General features: G+C 34.2%; 2 protein-coding genes across 2 annotated transcripts; both read right to left on the bottom strand.

The window, feature by feature from the left end:
- Window positions 1-585: 585 nt before the first annotated feature.
- On the bottom strand, window positions 586-6,285 carry LOC128533309 (myelin-associated glycoprotein-like). Its single transcript, XM_053507548.1, has 7 exons — window positions 6,278-6,285; window positions 3,650-3,696; window positions 3,167-3,538; window positions 2,365-2,658; window positions 1,773-1,872; window positions 1,638-1,676; window positions 586-622 (listed from the first exon to the last, which is right to left on the bottom strand). Coding segments are annotated over exons 1-7 (891 nt in total). The 5' UTR covers window positions 6,280-6,285.
- A 3,425-nt stretch (window positions 6,286-9,710) lies between these two features.
- LOC128532601 (uncharacterized) lies at window positions 9,711-20,466 on the bottom strand. Its single transcript, XM_053506663.1, has 16 exons — window positions 20,098-20,466; window positions 19,487-19,774; window positions 19,047-19,343; window positions 18,413-18,787; window positions 17,847-18,134; window positions 17,457-17,750; window positions 16,804-17,184; window positions 16,429-16,716; window positions 15,674-15,967; window positions 15,549-15,587; window positions 13,793-14,134; window positions 13,344-13,640; window positions 13,146-13,260; window positions 10,679-10,743; window positions 10,324-10,363; window positions 9,711-10,124 (listed from the first exon to the last, which is right to left on the bottom strand). Exons 1-15 carry the CDS (start codon window positions 20,438-20,440, stop codon window positions 10,326-10,328), a joined length of 3,744 nt encoding a protein of 1,247 aa, XP_053362638.1. The 5' UTR covers window positions 20,441-20,466; the 3' UTR covers window positions 9,711-10,124; window positions 10,324-10,325.
- Between the last annotated feature and the right edge of the window lie 123 nt (window positions 20,467-20,589).

Raw genomic sequence — 20,589 nt, 5'->3', positions numbered from 1 at the left:
GGGTAATTCAGTTAAATTCAATTTTATTTATTTGTTTTTATTGTAATTATTTTGCACACATCATGCCTACCGTTTACCCTACAGGCCTGTGCGAGTAGTGTTATGATCTGGGGTTGCTTCAGTTACCTAATAAAGACACTTACTTAGGGTCAATGCTTATTTCAGGCTCTTGCCTTCTTCCAATGCTCCTATAATTCAGTAAAGGATACATGGTCAGGTTTGAGGACAAATTATTTCAGGCAAAAATAATACAATTTTGTGGTTAATTAAAAAAAAACATTTTATGACCTAATAAGATAGATAGATAGATAGATAGATAGATAGATAGATAGATAGATAGATAGATAGATAGATAGATATGTGTGTAACAGGAAACAGGTGAGTCTACTTAGACTAGGAATTACGATCTGTTTCTCATGCTCCTCATTCATCCAACTAACCTGACCCTGTTGATTATAAGAGTAAAACAACAAGATGAGTCATTAAAGAAAGAGTTGGAAATGTACCTTGCTAAGATTCACAATTGCATCTAAATATGATGACTGTCAGTGGTATGGAAAAAGTAGTAAACAACCTAGTGCCCGCTTACCTTTGAGACATTCTGGCGAGATGACTCAATACCCTGTGTAAAATAAATTATTTCCATTATATTTAGTATAATAAACCAAACTGTGATGTAGTCTATAGTACAATAGAAAAGTAATTAAATTCATTTAGAAAAATCATGCATTGACACGGCAGTGCACTTGGTGGACATAAAGACTTGTCAGGTGTGTTTTTCTACCAATTAGTTTTTAAAATACAAATAATATATTTGAAAACATACAGAAGCAGAGACTACACTACAACTCTATGTACAGTAGCTGTGAGCATTTTCTGTACAGGTTACTTAAGATACACATGTGTGCAAAAGGCTGGTTACATTCACTACTGTACATCTCCTTCTCCAGTTGGGATTTCTGCGCTCTGTAAAATATTCAATTATATTGAAACTAATAGAAGAGGAAGATGATAATGCATTGTAAACTTATGTTCAGAATGTTCATCAATCTTTGTAATTAAAAAGGTTTTGTTGCATCATATCATTCTTTAAAATCCTACAAAATTTACAATTTTACAAATTTACAATGCAAATTTGACATGAAATATTATATTTCTGTTTTTTTTTATCTATGTGATTAAAAAAATTTAACCTGAGCAAAAGTATTTTTATCACTTTGAAGTACTTGATATTTATATACTGTAAATATTATCAAAACACTCACTATCACTCATTGTCTATACAACTTATCCTCTTTAGATTCACAGGAAGCCTGGAGCCTACCCATATGTCTTACTATTTTCAGTCTGATGGGCAATTAAAGTAACTATGTGCTTCATCCAACCATAAAAAATAATTACATTTTCATTGACTCTTTTTATTGTTTTCAACACTAATCTTTTAGCTCTTTTATTAGCTACTTATATTTATCTTTTATCAACAGTCCAAGACTAGTAATGAAATTACAAAAACAACAATAAATAATTACGAATAAATAAATGATACTACTACTACTACTACTACTAATAATAATAATAATAATAAAAGATTTTGTTGATTAGGCCATTGTGCTAATAAACATAATCCAACTACTTACCGATTTGGATTTCTAGACTCAAGCTCTTCTATTTTTTTCCTGAAAAAAGAAACATGATTTATGTGTATGTAACAACAGCTTGCAAAAATTAATTAGGCACCTCTTAACAACTTATAATATTTCATTCTGACTCACTTGTATTTTTTTGTTACAAAGCAACATATTATTCCAATTAAAATGAAGGTCCCAAGTATAACAGCCACAGAAATAATGATGTAAAAGTAGTCTTCCTTATCTGAAAAAGATAGTGAGTAATGTAAAAAGACAAAGATGTTACTTTTTATACTATTTAAACTTTCTTAAAATTGTCTTACAATTGTCATGTAATTTAGCATTTTTTACATACAGGTACTGATTAGGCTATAAAAATTGCCTTTATTATTTGCTTCATAAAGACTTTAACTCTCTGATCATTTGGTAGTGTTTGTGTTCATTCTTGTAAACATGTAATTCCTATTTTTGTAATATTATTATGCATTGACAAGTTGAACCATAATACACTGAAACATCAATAGTAACAGTACTGTAATGTTCAATTCAACTTTAGTTTTTCTTTTAAACAAACACAATCTGCCAATGGCATCAATGATATATTTAAACATTAGAGTTAAATATATCATAGAGTTAAACATTCATTTTTTATAACTTTTTTTTATTATTCTAATACTATTCTCCAATCAGTTATTTATCAGGAAAATATGATTTCTGAAGAGTACAACGTTCTTACATTCAATGAATATCTTGCTCGTGACTGTAGATTTTATGTTGCCATGGAAAGTGACAGTACAAGTGATGCTTGTGTGATCATCCTTCTTTGTGGCAGTGAAGGTCAGGAGTGACTCTACTTCCCAAACTCCATGGCCCTGGTCCTTATAGAACAAAATGGTTTTATCACCTTTATGACTCCATTCAATAGTTGGGTGGTGAGTGGGACAAGTGTGTTTGACAGAACACTTAAAGATGGCAGCTGTTCCCTCCACAAGGGATTCTTCTTTATCCAAACGTGGTTTATCAGGTTCAGCTATATATAAAGTACAATGGCATATAATTATTACTACTTGTAAAATGGTCTCCCTAACTTATGAAACAAACTAAATTATTTGGAAGATGATATTATGAAAATAAATCAAGTTAATATTTACTGCTGTCTAGGAAAAGAATTTGCTTTGAACCATTGACATTCAGAAATTATTACTGATAAAGTAAATTATTTTACATTTATACCATAACACATTTAAATTTTTTCAAAGAGCATTTTTAACCTAAACAGTTGATTCTACAACACTGGGCGTTCTGTAAGTGTCTGTGTCCTTGACACTTCTCCTGTATGTGTATGGCAGGCTGTGGTGCACTGGGTGTGCTGCTGCCTGGCCAATATTACTAGCATATAGTTAATATTCAATGTTAATGCGTTAATGTAACATACAGTAGGATTAACATTATGGCTAATCAGTGTAAATGTCAATAATTTTATAAATTATAAATATAGAGGAAATAAAGCAAAAGATACAATTTAAAAACAGACTCACGCTTCATGTTGATGGTCACACACTTCTCTACAAAAGAGAATTTACCATTCGGTATTTCAGCTCTGAAACAGAATGGGCCGTTTTCAGTGTCTCTTACATTGTTTATCTCCAATGAACAGTTTTTCTCACTCAATCGGCCAATTAGCTTTGTTCGACCCTTAAAGCTATCTTGAATCAAGGAAGAGTCTTCATCATAGATGCGATGTTCTTTGTCTGGTTGTTTGTGCCAGATTCCCTTTAACCGAGAGTCAGGAAGTTGATTGCCAGGGTGACTAAACTTACAGGGCAACACAACACAAGATGAGACAAGTGCCTCCATTGGAGTTTCAACTTGTGCCTTCCACCCATCAGACAAAACAGAGGCAAATGTCACTGTGGAAGATGATCAATATATCCGTGAACTAAGACATTTTTTTTTGTTTAGATTTAATAAAGACAAATAAGCAGAAACTTTAGGTAGCTCAAGTAAATGTTATTCTGTACCTTGAAGACAAATCCAGCAGATCAGTGTTTTTGACTGTGTATCGATCCTGCAACATTAACATAAAAATGTGTATAAAAAAATCCACAGTGCCAAAACTATATATAACTGATGTCAGCAAAAGTTTAAAAATAAAATAATAAATAATAATTTACTTTACTACATAATATAATTTACTCTAACTTCTACATAGTAGTTATATAATATATATCATTTAATATAATGTATAATATTATATAATATAATAACAGTATAGCTTCTATTTGTGTTAGTAAAATGTTTTTTTTGCGGGCAGGCGAAATAATTCCCTAAAAATGTGTGGTAACGGTCAACAATGTTGCTTAGTCGTTATCACTGTCGCTGGTCACCTCCAGAGTCAAAGGTTAGATTCCCACATCAAGTTCACAAATTGCCCGTAGTGTGTAAATGAGCGTGTAAATGTGTTTATGTCCTAAGTCTCCTGGGATAGGCTTAAGGCACCCCCGTGACCCTGTATACAGGATAAAGCAGTATAGGCAATGAGTGGGTGCAGTGTGGTAATGCTGGCTAGGCAGTCTTGTTTATATGTATTCTATCAATAAAATATGATTGTATGCGAATATGTAGGGTGACTTTCTCTCCTGAACTTTGGGTATTATTAGAGACAGTTATAATTAAACAGTGGAACCAGATTTGCCGATGCAGCTCACTTAATGAATGGACGATATGACAGGATTACATCTTGCATAATGGCCAGATATTTACTGTACACCTACCTGATAGAGAAACCAATCATTTACACTAAGCTGATCTGTATCATTTTATACAACGGATTGATTAATGTGTATCTGAAACCACAACTCATCTGTCCTGAGGACTCATCATTGAGGACATAATTGTAGGCATCTAGAGATGTATACACCCTTAATTTATATTTAGCTATTTTTTTCTTGACAACTTTATTTAGAGCTTAAATAATAATGTTGGTAATGCTAACCCATGCATAGAAAGGCATGAGGAAATCACTTAACTTCATTTATCCTTCATCCAATTTTTTACATTTTGCTTTTTGAACTAAAGAAACATTTAGAAGCATTTAAAAGCCTTTCAGATTTTTCGTTTTTTAAGAAAGTGACTTCTATTAATTAGCACGTTGTACAATATGGTTTGGTTATTATTTTCATTGTCTATTCATGCTTTAGAAAGCATTTATAAGAAACGGTTTTGCATTAGAGAATATAAAAGAGAGCACTTATCACATTAAACATTCACAGGATGGCTGTAAGCATACAGAAACCAAATCAGATACTGCAACTTCTGACACTCCATGTTTCAAATCCCATAAAACTGCATTATGTAGGGAATAACCTAAAATTGACTACTTACCGTATCACTTGGCCTGTTAAAAGTGGCCAGGAAAAAACTCCCTAAGATGACAAAAAAGCCTCAAAAAGTTATATAGTGGGTATAGAAAAGAATCACCAGCCATTTTATTTTTGAGATGTTGGTGTTATATATTTTACTTGGATGTACAAAGGTGCACTGATTAATTACAGCCAGATAAAACAAAAACTGTGTCAAATGTGATTATTTTAAAAGGGGTGATTCTTTTCTATACCCACTGTGTAATTGGCTCTTGTTTTAATGTATAATTATCTGTGTTTCTGATTTCTTTTTTCTTTTTCATTTTTTATTTATTTTAGTTTAAAGGGACCCGGGCTCCAAAATGCTGATAGTTTGAAATCTTCAACCTGCACATGTTAGTTTATCCTTTAAAACTGATGACATCTGATGTGATTCAAGTGATCAAAAGTCACCACTTTCGGTATTTCTGAAAATTATTTGTTTCTTTTATTTGTGAATGTATGACATCAAAGAACAAGTGAAATTAAAATAAAAGAAATTTGTGTATCTCATAAATGGAATTTTTTATGCCACAGGAAACACCTGCAACTTCCCCTGACCTTAAAATTAATAAATAAAAAAACTGACAACCTTGAACAATTTAATCATTTTGATTATTTATTTATCACTTACTCACTCACTCACTAGGAGGCCTAAAGCCTATTGCAGGACCTTAGAGCACAAGGCAGGATACACCCTGGATGGGGTGCCAATCCATTGGAGGGCACACACATACATCTTGTACACAAAATTACATGCTCATTCACAAACTATGGGCAATTTGGGAGCACCGTTTACCCTAAATCTGGACTGTGGGTGAAAAGCGGAGCACATAAAGCAAACCTAGCAATATTTATTTTTTTAAATATAATTTTAGCTGCAAAATTAATTTCTGGTTAACAAAAACAAGGTTTACAGTTTAAACTAGATTCAAATTCACCCAAATGTTGCCCTATTTAACTGTATATTACACTTCGCATACAATCATATTTTATTAATCATTGATAGAATTCAGCTTTTTAAAAAACATGATGAGCAATATACTGTATGCATACATTATTAAATGGCAATATATACATAAATATATTTTTTATTATAAACAAAAAACTCCTAAATTATATTAACTCCTGTGTCTATAATTAAAATAAAATAATTTGCATACACATAAAATTACTCTAAAATGCCAGCAATACAAATATAATTTGCAAAGAGACATTATTAAAGACATATAAATAAAAGGAACTTACATTTTACTTTTCTGATGTAGAAAAACTTCTGTATGCCGTATCTTGACATCCCTACAAATATATTAACTCCTTTGTGGTAAAGGGAGGTGCAAGTAAAAGTCCTGCCCACAAAAATGTGTGTATTTTTTAAATTGGGGTTTTCACTTTTTCAGAAATGGGTTTATTTTATATATGTTACTTGGGTTTATTTCAAAGATGTTACTTTTCTGTGATACTTTACTTACATTGTCATTTATTACCTTAATAATAATCACAGCTACAGTATATACACTATACAGATGGGTGGTAAAATCAAGAAAAGGAAAAAAAAACAGTGCTGACAAAAGAGATGAGTAAAAAGCATGACAATTTTTTTGCATCATATATTGATGCTATATATATATTTTTTTTTACAATATTTCTGAGATAAATTATTGTATCCTTGTCATATTAGATAAACCAGTTTCAAATGAAAGACTGGAATCAATAACCACACCAAAATCTTTTACTGATGCACATGGTGAAGCAGAAAGGCCATGTATTATCACATGTAGTCTAAGTTCCAGCACTACTGTCTTGTCAGAATTTAGTAAATTTAAAATTTATCTGGCCTTGCTGGGAACAGTAGAAAATAAATGCCATGCTTATGAACTATGTTACCCAGACGAAGCATTTAGAGAGAAAATATCAGTGGGCCTAAAACACAAGCTTATGAACAGTGTTGGGGGACGTTACTTTTTAAAGTAATTAATTACATTGCAAAATTGCTTTCATTAAAAAGTAATCAGTTACATGACAGCGTTACTTTCTGATAAAAGTAACTAGTTAGAGTACTTTTCCATTGCAGAAAAGTCAAACCGCATAGGTGAAATAGGGATATAACAGCAGGAATAACAGAGGGGGGTGAGTTATCGGGGGGCGGGGTTTGTAGGACGACTTTCACACACACACTAACGGATTAGGAATCACTGCTATCTGGCTCACGGATGACATAAATTGTCTGAATAACGATAATAATTTTTGAAAAAATAACTAAATAACTGAGTACTTAAATGCCTCACTTAAATGAATACTGAGTACTGATGTTTTAGATTACTTGTTACATCAAAAAAGTAATCCAAGTATTTAAATATTTTTCCCATTTTCTGTATTTTTCTTTTAAATTAGAGAACCCTCTTGGAGAGGAAACAAATCTGAAAACTGCAATTTGGAAAAAGTCAAGGGAAGAGTTTCCAAATCTAATGTACTGTATAGGGAGAGAAGGCTGTATTTAAGCTTCACCCTAATGTTAGATGAGATGCCCTGTCAAACACCAGTGTTCAGAAAATGACCAACACTGCATCTCACAGGCTAAAATAGTGAACTGCAATACTTTAGATTAAAAGGGAAAATGGAACACCTGCTGACTGAAATGGCAATTTGCAGTCGGTCCAAAGATAGCATGGGAAAGTTGTAATGCTCCAGATGAGAAAACCTAATTAAAACCTCTTAAAACCAGACACAGCGTGATGGTCATGATTTGGATGATTCTTCAATAACATCAAGAGAACAAGCAATATCAACTGGGTGGAAGTAACTGATAGCATTTATTGACCAAATATTTATATATTTTTAAGATTTTAAGACATTATTTGTACTTGAGCATAATTTTACAGTATCAGTGGTCATTTGTCATCGAAAAAACTGGAAAAACTGTTTTGAAAAATCAACAGTGCTGAGGTGTAACGTTGTTGAGGTGTAACGTCCTGGGTCACATTCAGGGGAGGTGCACTGGCAAGCTGACCTGAGCGGACCAATTAGCGGTTGGATCAAGAAGGTGGCTGAGCGCTGTCGCGGACTTTTCGCATTCTGCTTTCTCCAGGGTAAAGTCTCCCAAGTTCTCAAAGTCAGAGGCCATATCATATACTGAAAGAACCTACAGGTACTCACTAGGCCACGATGACCCTTTTATAGGCTGTGAAGGACAGCGAGACAGTAAGTGATTATCCGTGTCCAGGTCTGGTGAGTTAGGACCCATCTCTTTCTTGTACAGAGCAGGGCTGTCCAAGGTGCTTAATTTATGCTCTCTGCCTTTGGTTATTCGGGTGTTGTGTTGTTCCCACGTTTTTCTGGTTTATTCTCTGTCTGCCTATATTAATAAATAATCAACCTTTGATATTAATGTCGTCCAGTAGTTTAATTGCAAATTTGGACTATAACCATGATTCTTGTATATGCACTGCAGCACTGTCGGCCTGTGGGGTTGTGAGGCTCTAGGCGAGATCATGAAAACTGGGCCCACTGATGTAATAGCGTGTGTCATTTCAGCGTCTGCAATTAAGAATGTGTATAAAAAGTCTGTTTTTTGCTTAAATTAAATGCTCAAAAGAATCTCAGACATAAACAGATTTGTTTTTCACAACCTATTTATGTTTAATATGTAATTCTAAAAAAGAATTGTCATATTAAAATATCACACACCTATACAAACAAACCACCTCTATGAGCAAACTGTACCAAAATAAAATTGTGACTGCAACAATGATAAGAAACATATTATGCTTTGTTAAACCATGGGCTCTCCGTCTCCAATTCTGTAGACATTTTTTTTTGTTTACATGATGGATTAGTTGCCATCCTAAGCTGCTTGCTATACAGTTAAATCTCTCACCGCTGTCAGCTAGCATCCAGCACACTCGCAAAGACATGCACATTTAAGTTTCCATCTTTAATTCAGCAACTGTACATAACGCTACCTTGCACAGACATTAACTACACATTTAGCCTAGACGTTTGCACTCTGATAAAATCGCCAACGAGACAGATGACATTGCGAGAGGCAATACAAAAATCAGTTAAATTCTTATTACCATAAAGATTAAAATAGTACCTTTATTTTTCAGAGCATCTTTTCGGTCACACAACTGCCTAATAAGCAAAAAAATATTAATAAATGGTAAGGACACATCTAAAATAGGATATTTTTGATCAAACGTGAGAAATTTAAAGAGATAGTGGAGTCTATGTGCACAAATACTGATCATACACTATGAGTATATCGCTGGCGATGTTATGCAAATTAGTATGTGGTGCTTCTGTGTATGTTTCAAATCTTTTATACTTTTATTTATACTTGTATTTATTATCGTTTTCAGCACTTTGTCACGTGTTGATTATACGGAACTATCCTTTTTATGTAATATGGTGGGGAATGTTTTTTCCTCACTGTTGTTGTGAATCGTATCATGTTTAATGGGGTCATGTGTTGCAAGTATAATGACATATATATGTAGTCACGTTCTATTGTGGTAAGGAGGAATGCGTTTAATAACGGGTGCAGGGCCCTTGACATATTGCCTGTTTGTAATTTGTGAGTTGGGAGACACACTGCATTCATAACATAGAAATAATGCCTTCAATCCTATTAGTAACATTTGTTTTGCTGTAAGTTAAAGATTTAATTAGTCATATTAAATAATGCATAAATCTTTATTTGGTACACAAACTCATTCCACATGCATATACCATAATACAGACACAAAGCTGTCATAGAGAGTACGCTATAAAATTGTGTATACTGTATTAATAATTAGACATTGCCATTGCTTATATGTATCTCTGTAAACATACACTAAAATATCACATATTTTTACTATTCTTTATTTGTTTTATCTGGACTCACAAATCCCCACCTACAGTAACCACTGATTTATCTCTCTTACAATCATCTTTCTTATTCTATGTAAGCAGCACTTATAAAACAGCATACAGTAAGATCTAAAAGTCTTATAGAAAAAACAGTATATCACTTGGTAATGACTTTTTTGTCATTACATTTTTTATGCATCTAGAAATCTGCATTGTTGGTGTAATCATCCTCAGCATAATGCTATAGAAATATTACAGAAAAAGACAAAAGTAAGCACAAAGGATTGAAACAACTTTAAAAATGCACTCAGCTGAACAAAACAGCTATTTATTGGGCTAGTTTGAGTATTTGTGATAGATCTCACACAATTATAAATAGAATTGCTCATATCAATAATACATTATTATAATAATACAAAACTACATTTTTATATACTTACGGCTAAGTGGCCACCTCCTGATACGCCGGATTTTGGTTCACTGTGATGCATAGTTTACAAAAAGAGAGAAATATAGATATTGGCAGAGTGGAATACTATACTGTATGTCTAATAGAAAATTCTTTTTTCAAATTAATTAAAAAAATGTACAGTTATGTGTTTAATAACTATGTTGTTTATAGCATTTATTCAGCAGAAATCTGTGAATAAAAAGTTAGCAAGCTATATGTACTGTAATAAGCTTTGTCTTTTTCTTAAGAATAGAAGGTCTTACCTGATCTAGTCTATAGAATAGTGAACCACTATTCATTTTATTTATATATAAGTATAACTTGTTCAAGAGAATGTACTGTACCTCTTTGGTGATGCAAATTGAGGTTTTGAATATCAGATGTGGCCGTTGCACTGATATCGTATATTCTGTAAATAAAATATTTTTTATTTATTATTTTTTTAAATCTACTGTACGCATTTGGCACATTCAGATTTAAATTTAGGTGTTTCAGGCACAGATGTTCAATTCAAAAGTAAAGTTCTTGAAGTAAGTTCAATTCAATTAAATTTAATTTTATTTGTATAACGCTTTTATTTATTATACATCATTGTCGCACATTTAAAGAGTCAAAAGATAATTATGGAAATTTGCATGTTATGTGAAAAAATTTATGAATCAAAATTATCAGATTGTCCCTGAATTAAGTCTAATTATTTAATTAGTGAAATTAACTGAAGACATTTGGGTTGGAACGTAAAAGCAGCAGCACCACCACAGCAGACCGTCCAATACCCACGCAACTTGGCAAAGGTTTTAACAGATCCTGACACAACCCCTGATGATGACAATGATAACATAATTTCCATCAAATTTTTGTGATGAAATCATAACACAAACGAATAATTTGGACGATTATCACCTGGAAAATCTGCTGCAGATGCTATGTTTAAGAAATGTTTAGAACAATATTACTGCACTTCAGTATCATGGTTTATTGGAAAATATATTAATAAGTAACCTATATAAGTTGAAGTTCTTTTAAACAAATCTACCTTTTTTGGTTTTGGTAGCCTACATTTCAGTTGCATAAATTGAGTTGCATAAGTATTTGATCCCCCAAACAACAATAATATTAGCTCGCACAGACTGGTTATGTGCTCATGTGGTACACAGATTAATTTAAGAAGGTGCTCTTAACAACAACTTCACCTGTTCGCAGAATCTCTATCTTCCATTTAAACCTCACCACTATAAGTAAGACCAAAGAGCTGTCAAAGCAATTCAGGAACAAGATTGTAGACCTGCGCAAGGCTGGACTGAGCTACAAGACCATTGGCTATAAGCTTGGTGAGAAGGAAACAACTGTTGGAGCGATTATTCGCAAATGAAAGAAATACAAAGTAACCATTAATCGCACTAATTCAGGAGCTCCATGCAAGATTACACCACATGAGATACTGTAAGGATAATCATAAGAAAGGTTAGGCATCAGTCCAGAACTACATGGGAAGAGATTTTGAATGATCTTAAGGCAATTGGAACCCAGTCACCGAATAAGCCATTGGTAACACAATGGATCGAAATTCTTCAGTGCTGCATGGTCCCCCTCCGCAAGAAGGCACATGTATAGACCCATCTGAAGTTAGCCAATAAAAAAAACAGGATTGGAAAAAACTGCTCTGGTAAAATGAGATCAAATTGAGCTTTTTGGCATCAATTTACTGACTCACCGTTTTTGGATAAAGAAAAATGCATGGATGTAGGAAACATCATGTTTTGGGGTTGTTTCTCAGTTTTTTCTGTTTCTAAAGGTACAGGCCAAATTTTAAATTTTGAATGAGAACTTCCTGAAGATCTGTCATAGATCTTTTAGCATGACTATGACCCAAAACATTATGTCAAGGCAACTAAGGAGTGGCTCAAGAAGAAGCCTAGCCAGTCTCCAGACCTTAATCCTACAGAAAATTTAATCAGACAGATAAGATGTCTTAAGGATTTAGAGAAGATCCATATAGAAGTGTAGACCAAAATCCCTCCTGAGATGTGTGCAATCTTGGTAACCAATTATAAGAAATGTTTTACCTCTGTGCTTGTTAACAAGGTTTATTCGACCAAGTACGTAGTCATGTTTTGCTCAGGAATCAAATAATTATTTACCTCATTGAATTATATTATTTAGGGCTTTTTGGTTGATATTCTGTCTCTATCCTTTACGATGAACTTATGATAAAAATTATAGAGCTTTCATGCCTTTGTACTGTAAGTGGGCAAACTTACAAAATCTGCAGGGGATAAAAGAATAAATTTCCCCTCTGTATACTGCATATGTCTGTATAGGGCACTGGTGGCTCAGTGGTAGGTGTTTTGCCTGCCATGTGGAAGGCCCGGGTTCGATTCCTGTATATGTATATATACTGTAAATCAACTAACCTATTTTCTGATTTTGGTCACGCTAAAAAAAATCACTTTGAGATATGTGTTTTAATAAACTTGCACGTGTTTGGAATAAAATATTCTCTCAATCCAATATATATATGCAGATTTATATATATATATATATATATATATATATATATATATATATATAAAAAAATTTGCATTGACTTTCTATTTAAAAATAAAGATAAAACAGTTTTACTTTATTTTAAATAATACTTATACAGCTGCATTTCATAAAAAAAATTTTTTCCAAAATAAAATATTGCCTTCTTTCACGTATGAATTCATCTGTCATTTTCATGTAATTTCAGTATTAAATAATGAGTTCATGATCATTCAGACCAATTAAGATTTTTGTACAGAACACGAAGATAAAATATAAACTTACTTTTGGACTTTTCTCCTAAAAATAATAATTCCAGCAGCAATACAAAGGAGCAATAATAAACATGCAGGAAGAATTATACCAAATCCTACGGTGTCCATACCCAGTCCTTCATATCCTAAAAAATACATAAAAGTCATTCAACAAACCATGAAAGGATGGTTGTAAACAAACAAACCTAAGCTGAAAAACTTTACTCACGTTTCACACTTAATAAGGCTGAGCTTTCCTGGTTCTTTTTCCCCCAGAAAGAAGCTCGACAAATGAGGTTTTCTTCTTCTTCATAGCCAGTTGGAATAAAAGTAATTGTGGAGGTTGTTTCCCATTTGCCTGCACTTCGCTCCACATGGCTCACCACTTCTCTGGCAGCCGGAACATTCCATGTGATAATTGGGGGATGTGATGAGCATGTATGTGTGACAGAACAGTTTATTGTGAATCGCTTGCCTGGCTCCATCTCTTCTGGAAGAGCTGATATCACAGGCTTGTCAGGAGATGCTGCATTTAAATACAGGAACATTCAGCAAACTGTTTCATGTCCTTATAAAACTTATAATTTAATAGTTGTACAAGAGAGCACATTTTAAACACAACTGGGCTCATAGCTATTATTACATGCATGTTATAACATGCGAAAACTTTTGTTTCACCTTTCATGATGATGAACACACAGCTGTGGTTGAACCTGTACTTATTATTGTCTTTTTCTGCATGAAAACAGAATGGTCCATTATCATGAGCTTGGACCTTATCAATCTCTAAAGTGCAGTTCTGCTCATCTGGATTCCCCAGAAGCTTTGTGCGTCCTTTAAAGTTGTCTATAACATTAGACTGTCCAGTGTGGAAGACATATTGACCAGTACTGGTGTACCACAGAACTCGAAGACGTGTAATAGGCGTGTCACCTGACTTAAAAGTACAAGGTATCACCACACAGGACTTGGTCAAAGCACTGATCCAGGGTACCACATTTGCCTCTGAAATGTGGACAGCTGAAATCCAGCAAAAAAAAAAAAAAGTTTGTTAAAGTCTACACGCACATACACAATGGCAAAAAGAAGTATGTGAGCCTTTATAAATTCCATAGTTTTCTGAATTAATTTGTCATAAAATATGATCTGGTCTTCATCAACAAATATAAAGTGCCAAAATAAAAAACCAAAAGTTTTTCTGATCTTTCATGTCTTTATTGAGTACAACCATAAATCAGTTTATGACCTTAACAAAGTTAATCGAGTCAGGTGTTAGCATACCTGGAGTCTTGCAAAGAAAATTAGTTTGAGGTGTGGACTATAGCTACTTTGATTAAAAACCACTGATTAATACTGTAACCACTCACACCTATGAAGGTTTAATTCACACAAGAAGAATACACTAATGTGAGCCATGCCCTGGCGAAAACTACTTTCAGGAGATCTATGATCAAAAGTTGTTGATTTACATGAAGCTGGAAAGGGTTGCAAATCCCATTCTAAAGTTAGGTAGAAGACACTTTGGGACTGTGGCAACTCTTCCCAAAAGTGGGCGAACAGTCAAAATGTCCCAAAGAGCACAATGAAGACTCATCAGTGAGGTAAAGAAACAACCCTGATTTGAAAGCATAATTGGAACTGGCTAATGTTTGTGTTTATGAGTCTACAGTACCTAAACATTAAATAAGTAGAGTGTCCATGGCAGGACACCACAAAGGAAGCCGTTGCTCACTAAAAAGAATGTTGCTGAATGCCTAAAGTTTGCAAAGGAGCACACTGACACACCACAGGGATATTGACACAGATAAAACTAAGATTGAACTATCTGTAAAGAACATACAGCACCACATCCGGCGTAAAAATGGCACTGCATATCCTCATGAAAACATCATCCTAACCGTAAAGTATAGTGGAGGAACCCTCATGATTTGGGCCTGCTTTGCTGCATCAGGGCCTTGTAGTCATAGAGGGAAGGATGAATTCCCACATGAGACATCCAAAGAATTCTTGCCAGAGTTCTGCCAGGAAGAATGGGCTGATATTCCTCCTGAACAATGTGCAAGGCTAATCCACTGCTGAAGGAAGTGTCTGGTTGAGGTTATTGCTGACGGGAGGGGACTTACTATTTCCACTACCATTTTAAATGTTAACTGAGTGTGTTCAATAAAAACATGAAAGATCAGAATTTTTTTGTGTTATTATTTTAGGCACATTATATTTATCGATAACCTTGACTTAGATGAAGATCAACTTAACAAGAAATTAAGAAGATTCCATTAATTCTTGCCACTGTACACACATGCGCACACGCGCACACACACACACACACACACATGCAAACACACTATAAAATTTACAAGTGTTGAATTTTATTACAATACGGTTAGGCACATCTTAGAAATGAAAGGAAAGAAAAGAAAAAAAAAACACATACTGTCATTCTCAAATGGATCCACCACCTTGGGTACATATCCTACAAATAAATACAAACCAGAGGTTACTGTATTTCAAGTAAATGTAAATGCCTTCAGTAATAGTCATGAAGATGGACCCACTCACTTTGAACCTGTAAAACGATGGAAGTTGAGATTTCTCCTTTAGGTAGTTTTGCAGTGCAAGTCAGTTTCTTGCCATCATCCTCCATTGAAGCTATAAATAATATATTGGAATAAGTGGCCCAGGTTAATGATGGCCCTTTTTTAGTTCCCACAGTCTCTGGTATGTCTTTGTAGTTCCAGGTGAAAGTTGGAGGTTGGCTCTTGCAAGAATGGAAAACTGTACACGTGAAGTTATTTGCAACACCCTCTACAACATCGGCCACCTCAGGATCAATGGTTATATCCTTATAGATACCTACAAATGGAATTATAAGTTTTTGTAGAGCATGTTATTAAAAATGCTAGAAATTTACTGAGATTAAATAGTTATATGAATATCACATAGTAGTATTTCCTCATACTGTAGTGTAAAGATAATTCATGACTGATTATTTGAAATCAATTGAAACATAATGTGGCAAAATTTATTTCAGTTGTGTTAGTGACCAGTTTAAGGACCCTGAAGCTGGGAGACCCCACCACTCCCTCCAACACAAACAAAAACAGAAGTAAATAATTAAAATACTTATCATTTATATTGGTGCAGCAACAACTGAATGATGAGTAGTTTAATGAGGTTAATATTTGACTTTACCCACTCCACACAACACACAAATATAAAAAAACACAATTGTTTAAGGCCAGTGTATTATCAGTATGGCTTTTGTGATAATCAGGAGAAATAAACGACCCTGTTGTCCAAGCATTATGACTTACACTGAGCATTGAGATCGATTTGTGATTCAGATGTCTGTCCTCCATGGAATGTGGCTTTACATGTAACAGTTTGTTCTTCTTCTTTAATTATGAATGTGTGAATTCTGGTTAGCTCCCAAAAGCCATCTTGTACTGGATTATGTACAGAAACGTCTGTATCAAGTGCCTTCCCTACAGACAGACTTGGAGGTTTGGACGGACATGTATGAAGGACACTACAGGACACTGTGACTTGCTCTCCCACTCTTGGTATACCAATAATGCTTAGTTTTGGTTTATCGGCTTGTTCTGTCAAAAAAAAAACAGCAGACTAGAACGTAGATCAAACACTCATTTGGCACACTTTAGATACAAATATCTAAAAAGTGTCATTACCTGTTATTTGGAGTTCAATAGATTTGGCATAGAAATCCTCCTTGTGAAATGTATCAACTGATTTTGGATCCATCCAAGGATACAGTCTATCCCCATTGTACTTCAGTTCAAGTTGCATGATTTCCAAACTGCAATTTTTCTCACTAGTTAAACCACACAGTCTTGTCTTGCCAAAATATTTTTGAATGACATTCTCACCATCAGTGCTATAAACCAAGGGGTACTGTGATGTAGAGTATAGGTACCATTTCACCTCAACATCGGCAGGTTTTTTTGTGCTGTTTCTGAAGTCAAAGCTGCAGGGAATGACCAGGCAGGTGCCTTTAAGGCCAGTCATCTTACTGGGCATTGAATACGTCCAATCCAGTGAAAACATCCCCCCTTCATTAAGGAACAAATAATGCAGTATTCAGTGAAGAGAATATTTTTAAGCATTAATTCACAATGTTGGATATGCAGTGGATGTTTACCTTTGAGTTTTTTACTATACTGTGTAAAACAGAATGTGAACCAAACACTACTGAAAAAAGTCAATAGTTACACATTTAACAATTTCTTATTGATGACTAGGACTGAATTGTAGCTAGAACAGATAGTGATACAACATATAGTTTTTTTTTTTTATTTGTAATCAAATGGTCAAACAAACATACTTTTTACTTTTAAAGTAACATGATCTGAAGACTCTCCCTCTGTAGTCTGAATTGTGCATGTTAATGTCTTTCCATGGTCGTCCCACGATGCTTTCAGTTTCAAAGTGGAAACTGTTCTCCAAATGTGGAAGTCAACCTTATGTGTTTCAGAAGAAACAGGCATGTTTTGGTAATTCCAGATTATGTTTGGCTTTTGTTTTTGACATGTGTGGGTCACAGTACAAGTGAAGCTTTTCTCAATTCCTTCCATAACCTCATCTTGGGTTGGACTTATTACAGGTTTGTGAAAGTCACCTAAAAGATATAATGAAAAATTCATCAAAAAAGATGTGAAGCTTACATGCAGACACAACTGCCTTTTTTGAGTTAAAAGATTGGCAATAAACTCACATAAAGGATCAATAGTGATGTCAGTCTTCGATGTTTGTCCACCTGCGTAACTCACAGTACAAGTAACAGACTTATCATTTTCCTCAACAGTCCAGGTACTCTCTACAGTTGACCTCCATTTCCCATCATGAAGGGGTGTGTGAGTTAAACTTTGAGTGTCATGAGAAATACTCAGGCTCAATGATGGAGGTGTTGAAGGACAAGTGTGTAGCACACTGCAGGACAACGTTACTGGCTTACCAACTTTGGCAATGCCAAGAAGATCTGCCTCTGGTTTTTCAACAATATCTTTAACAGGTAAGTAAATAATTTGTGAGTGATACAAAACATTTACAAGAGAGAAATGATGGTTAATTTGTATTATAATTCATCCATGTGATTTTAAGAGTTTAGTGAGATATGTATCTCCATCATGCAAACAACTGAAATCATTTGCTTCTGGTTTTGTTTGTTCTTTGTTTGTACTCAAACCATACTCACATTACTACCATGATAAAGTTTTAATTAGTATTACTAAAAAAAAAGAATATCCACAATATTATACAAAGGTTGTTTATGTGATTTACCTGTTACCTCTAGGACAATAGTTACATGATCAAAATTTTTGCTGTGGTATGATTCAATAGAATTTGGGTCCATCCAGGGAAATAGTTTCTCCTGACTATGTTGCATCTCAAGCGGCTGGATCTTCAAGCTGCAGTTTTTGTCAATCGAGGATTCATATAAAGTTGTCTTTCCTTTATACTGATTAATGATATTGTGTGTTGATTGGTCATATACCAGAGAGTAACCTGTAGTGGAGAGTTTATACCATTTTACAATTGTCCTGCTAGGCGGGACATTTTTGAATTCATAATTGCAGGGAATGACCACACAGGAACCTCGGACACCAGTTATTGTGCTGGGTATTGTGAAACTCCAGTCAAGTGAGCCCATTGATCCTGTAACAAAAATACACTCAAAAGGTTATTATATGTTATTTTTTATAATATATTGTTAAATGTCTTAGAATCCTAATATGAATGAGAATTATGCTCATCTCCTCATACATCTGCTAGCCCTAAATTTAAGCGTTCCTAGTTTACAAGCTGGCGAATGCAATTTTCATGAGAATGTGTTAAATGATGGACATGCATGTCAAAAATTAAAAGTAAGCATATAGGTAACCAGAAGGCCTTAACATCAAAAGTCCTTACTCACTTTGAATTCTTAAGGTGATTTCCACTGTCTGAACATTCCCTTTAAAATCTGCTTGGCAGGTAATTGTCTTGCCATTATCACTGGCTTTCGGAGTGAACTTTAGTGTGGACTTAGCTATCTGTTTTGTTCCATGCTTTGTTACGTGAAATGTGCTGCCAGGTAACTGTTCCCCACTCCACATAATGTAAGGTCGGTCTCTGGAACACATGTATGTAACAAAACAAACAATGTCTTGTTCCACACCCTCAAGAAACTCTGTGTTTGAATCAGGACTAATCTGAGCTTGATCTATGGGACCTATAACAGATAAAACAGGATGATATGAGACAATACAAATAAACAAAATCATACAAAAAATATAAATGACCAACTGACATTTAAATGTTATTTCATTTAATAATACTTTTAAACACTGTAAATGTGCATTGTTTCAGACTCACATAAAGGATTAAGAGGGATTTCAGTCTTTGATTTCTGTCCACCTGCATAACTCACAGAACAAGTAACAAAATTATCATTTTCCTCAACTGTCCACGTAATCTCTTTTGTCGTCTTCCATTTCCCATGATATAAGGGTGTGTGGATAAAACGTGAAGACCCACGTGATATACTGAAGCTGAGTGTTGGGGGTTTTGGAGGACAGGTGTGTATCACACTACAAGACAATGTCACAGGCTCGCCAACTGTAGCCCTACCAAGAACTTCTGCTTGTGGTTTCTCAACAGTATCTGTAAAGACAAAAAATCACCCATGCAGAGGGTTGCAATCTTCAGATTCCTACAATTTAAACCTGCAATACTATACTCTTCTTGTAGAGATCATCGTTTATGTATCTTTAACAGCATGATTTTTGCACTGCACTGCTGATAAAAAATTATTTGGCTGATTAGATTACTTTTAGGTTTTCCTAGTAAAGTGCTTAGTGAGTGTTTATTATCTTTGTTTTCCTTTTTTCCATAAATAATTATAAATAGAAAGTAAATGTAAAACATTTGACAGATTTTATATTATATTGATATATTCCTGAACCTAGTAAAAGCATAGAATTTACCTGTCACCTCAAGAGCAATAGTTTCCTCAGCAACATTTTTTCGGTGGTAAGTATCAGGAGGATTCTGGTCCATCCAGGGGAACAGTCTTTCCTGATTATGTGACATGTCAAGAGGCTGGATCTTTAAGCTGCAGTTTTTTTCATTTGAGGATCCATATAAACTTGTCTTCCCTTTGAACTTAGGAATGATATTGTGAGATGATTGGCTATATATCAGATCTGATGTGGTAAGTGTTTTTGAATACCATTTCACATCTACACCACTACGATCAGAGGTTTTGAATTTATAACTGCAGGGAATGACCACACAGGACCCTCGAATGCCATTGATTGCACTGGGCATTGTGAAACACCAGTCAAGTGAGCCCGTTGACCCTACAAATAAAAAATACACATAAATGTTTACTATACCTTTTTTATGATACAATACCCAATATCTAAAAATCCAAAAATGAGCAATACCAGCTCATAAGAGACACAACAGAAATACAC

This window comes from Clarias gariepinus, chromosome 11 (assembly GCF_024256425.1).
Source record: "Clarias gariepinus isolate MV-2021 ecotype Netherlands chromosome 11, CGAR_prim_01v2, whole genome shotgun sequence".
NCBI classification, from domain to species: domain Eukaryota; kingdom Metazoa; phylum Chordata; class Actinopteri; order Siluriformes; family Clariidae; genus Clarias; species Clarias gariepinus.
The sequence above is the reverse complement of the archived record's forward strand: the minus strand, read 5'-3'. Positions and strand labels throughout refer to the sequence as shown.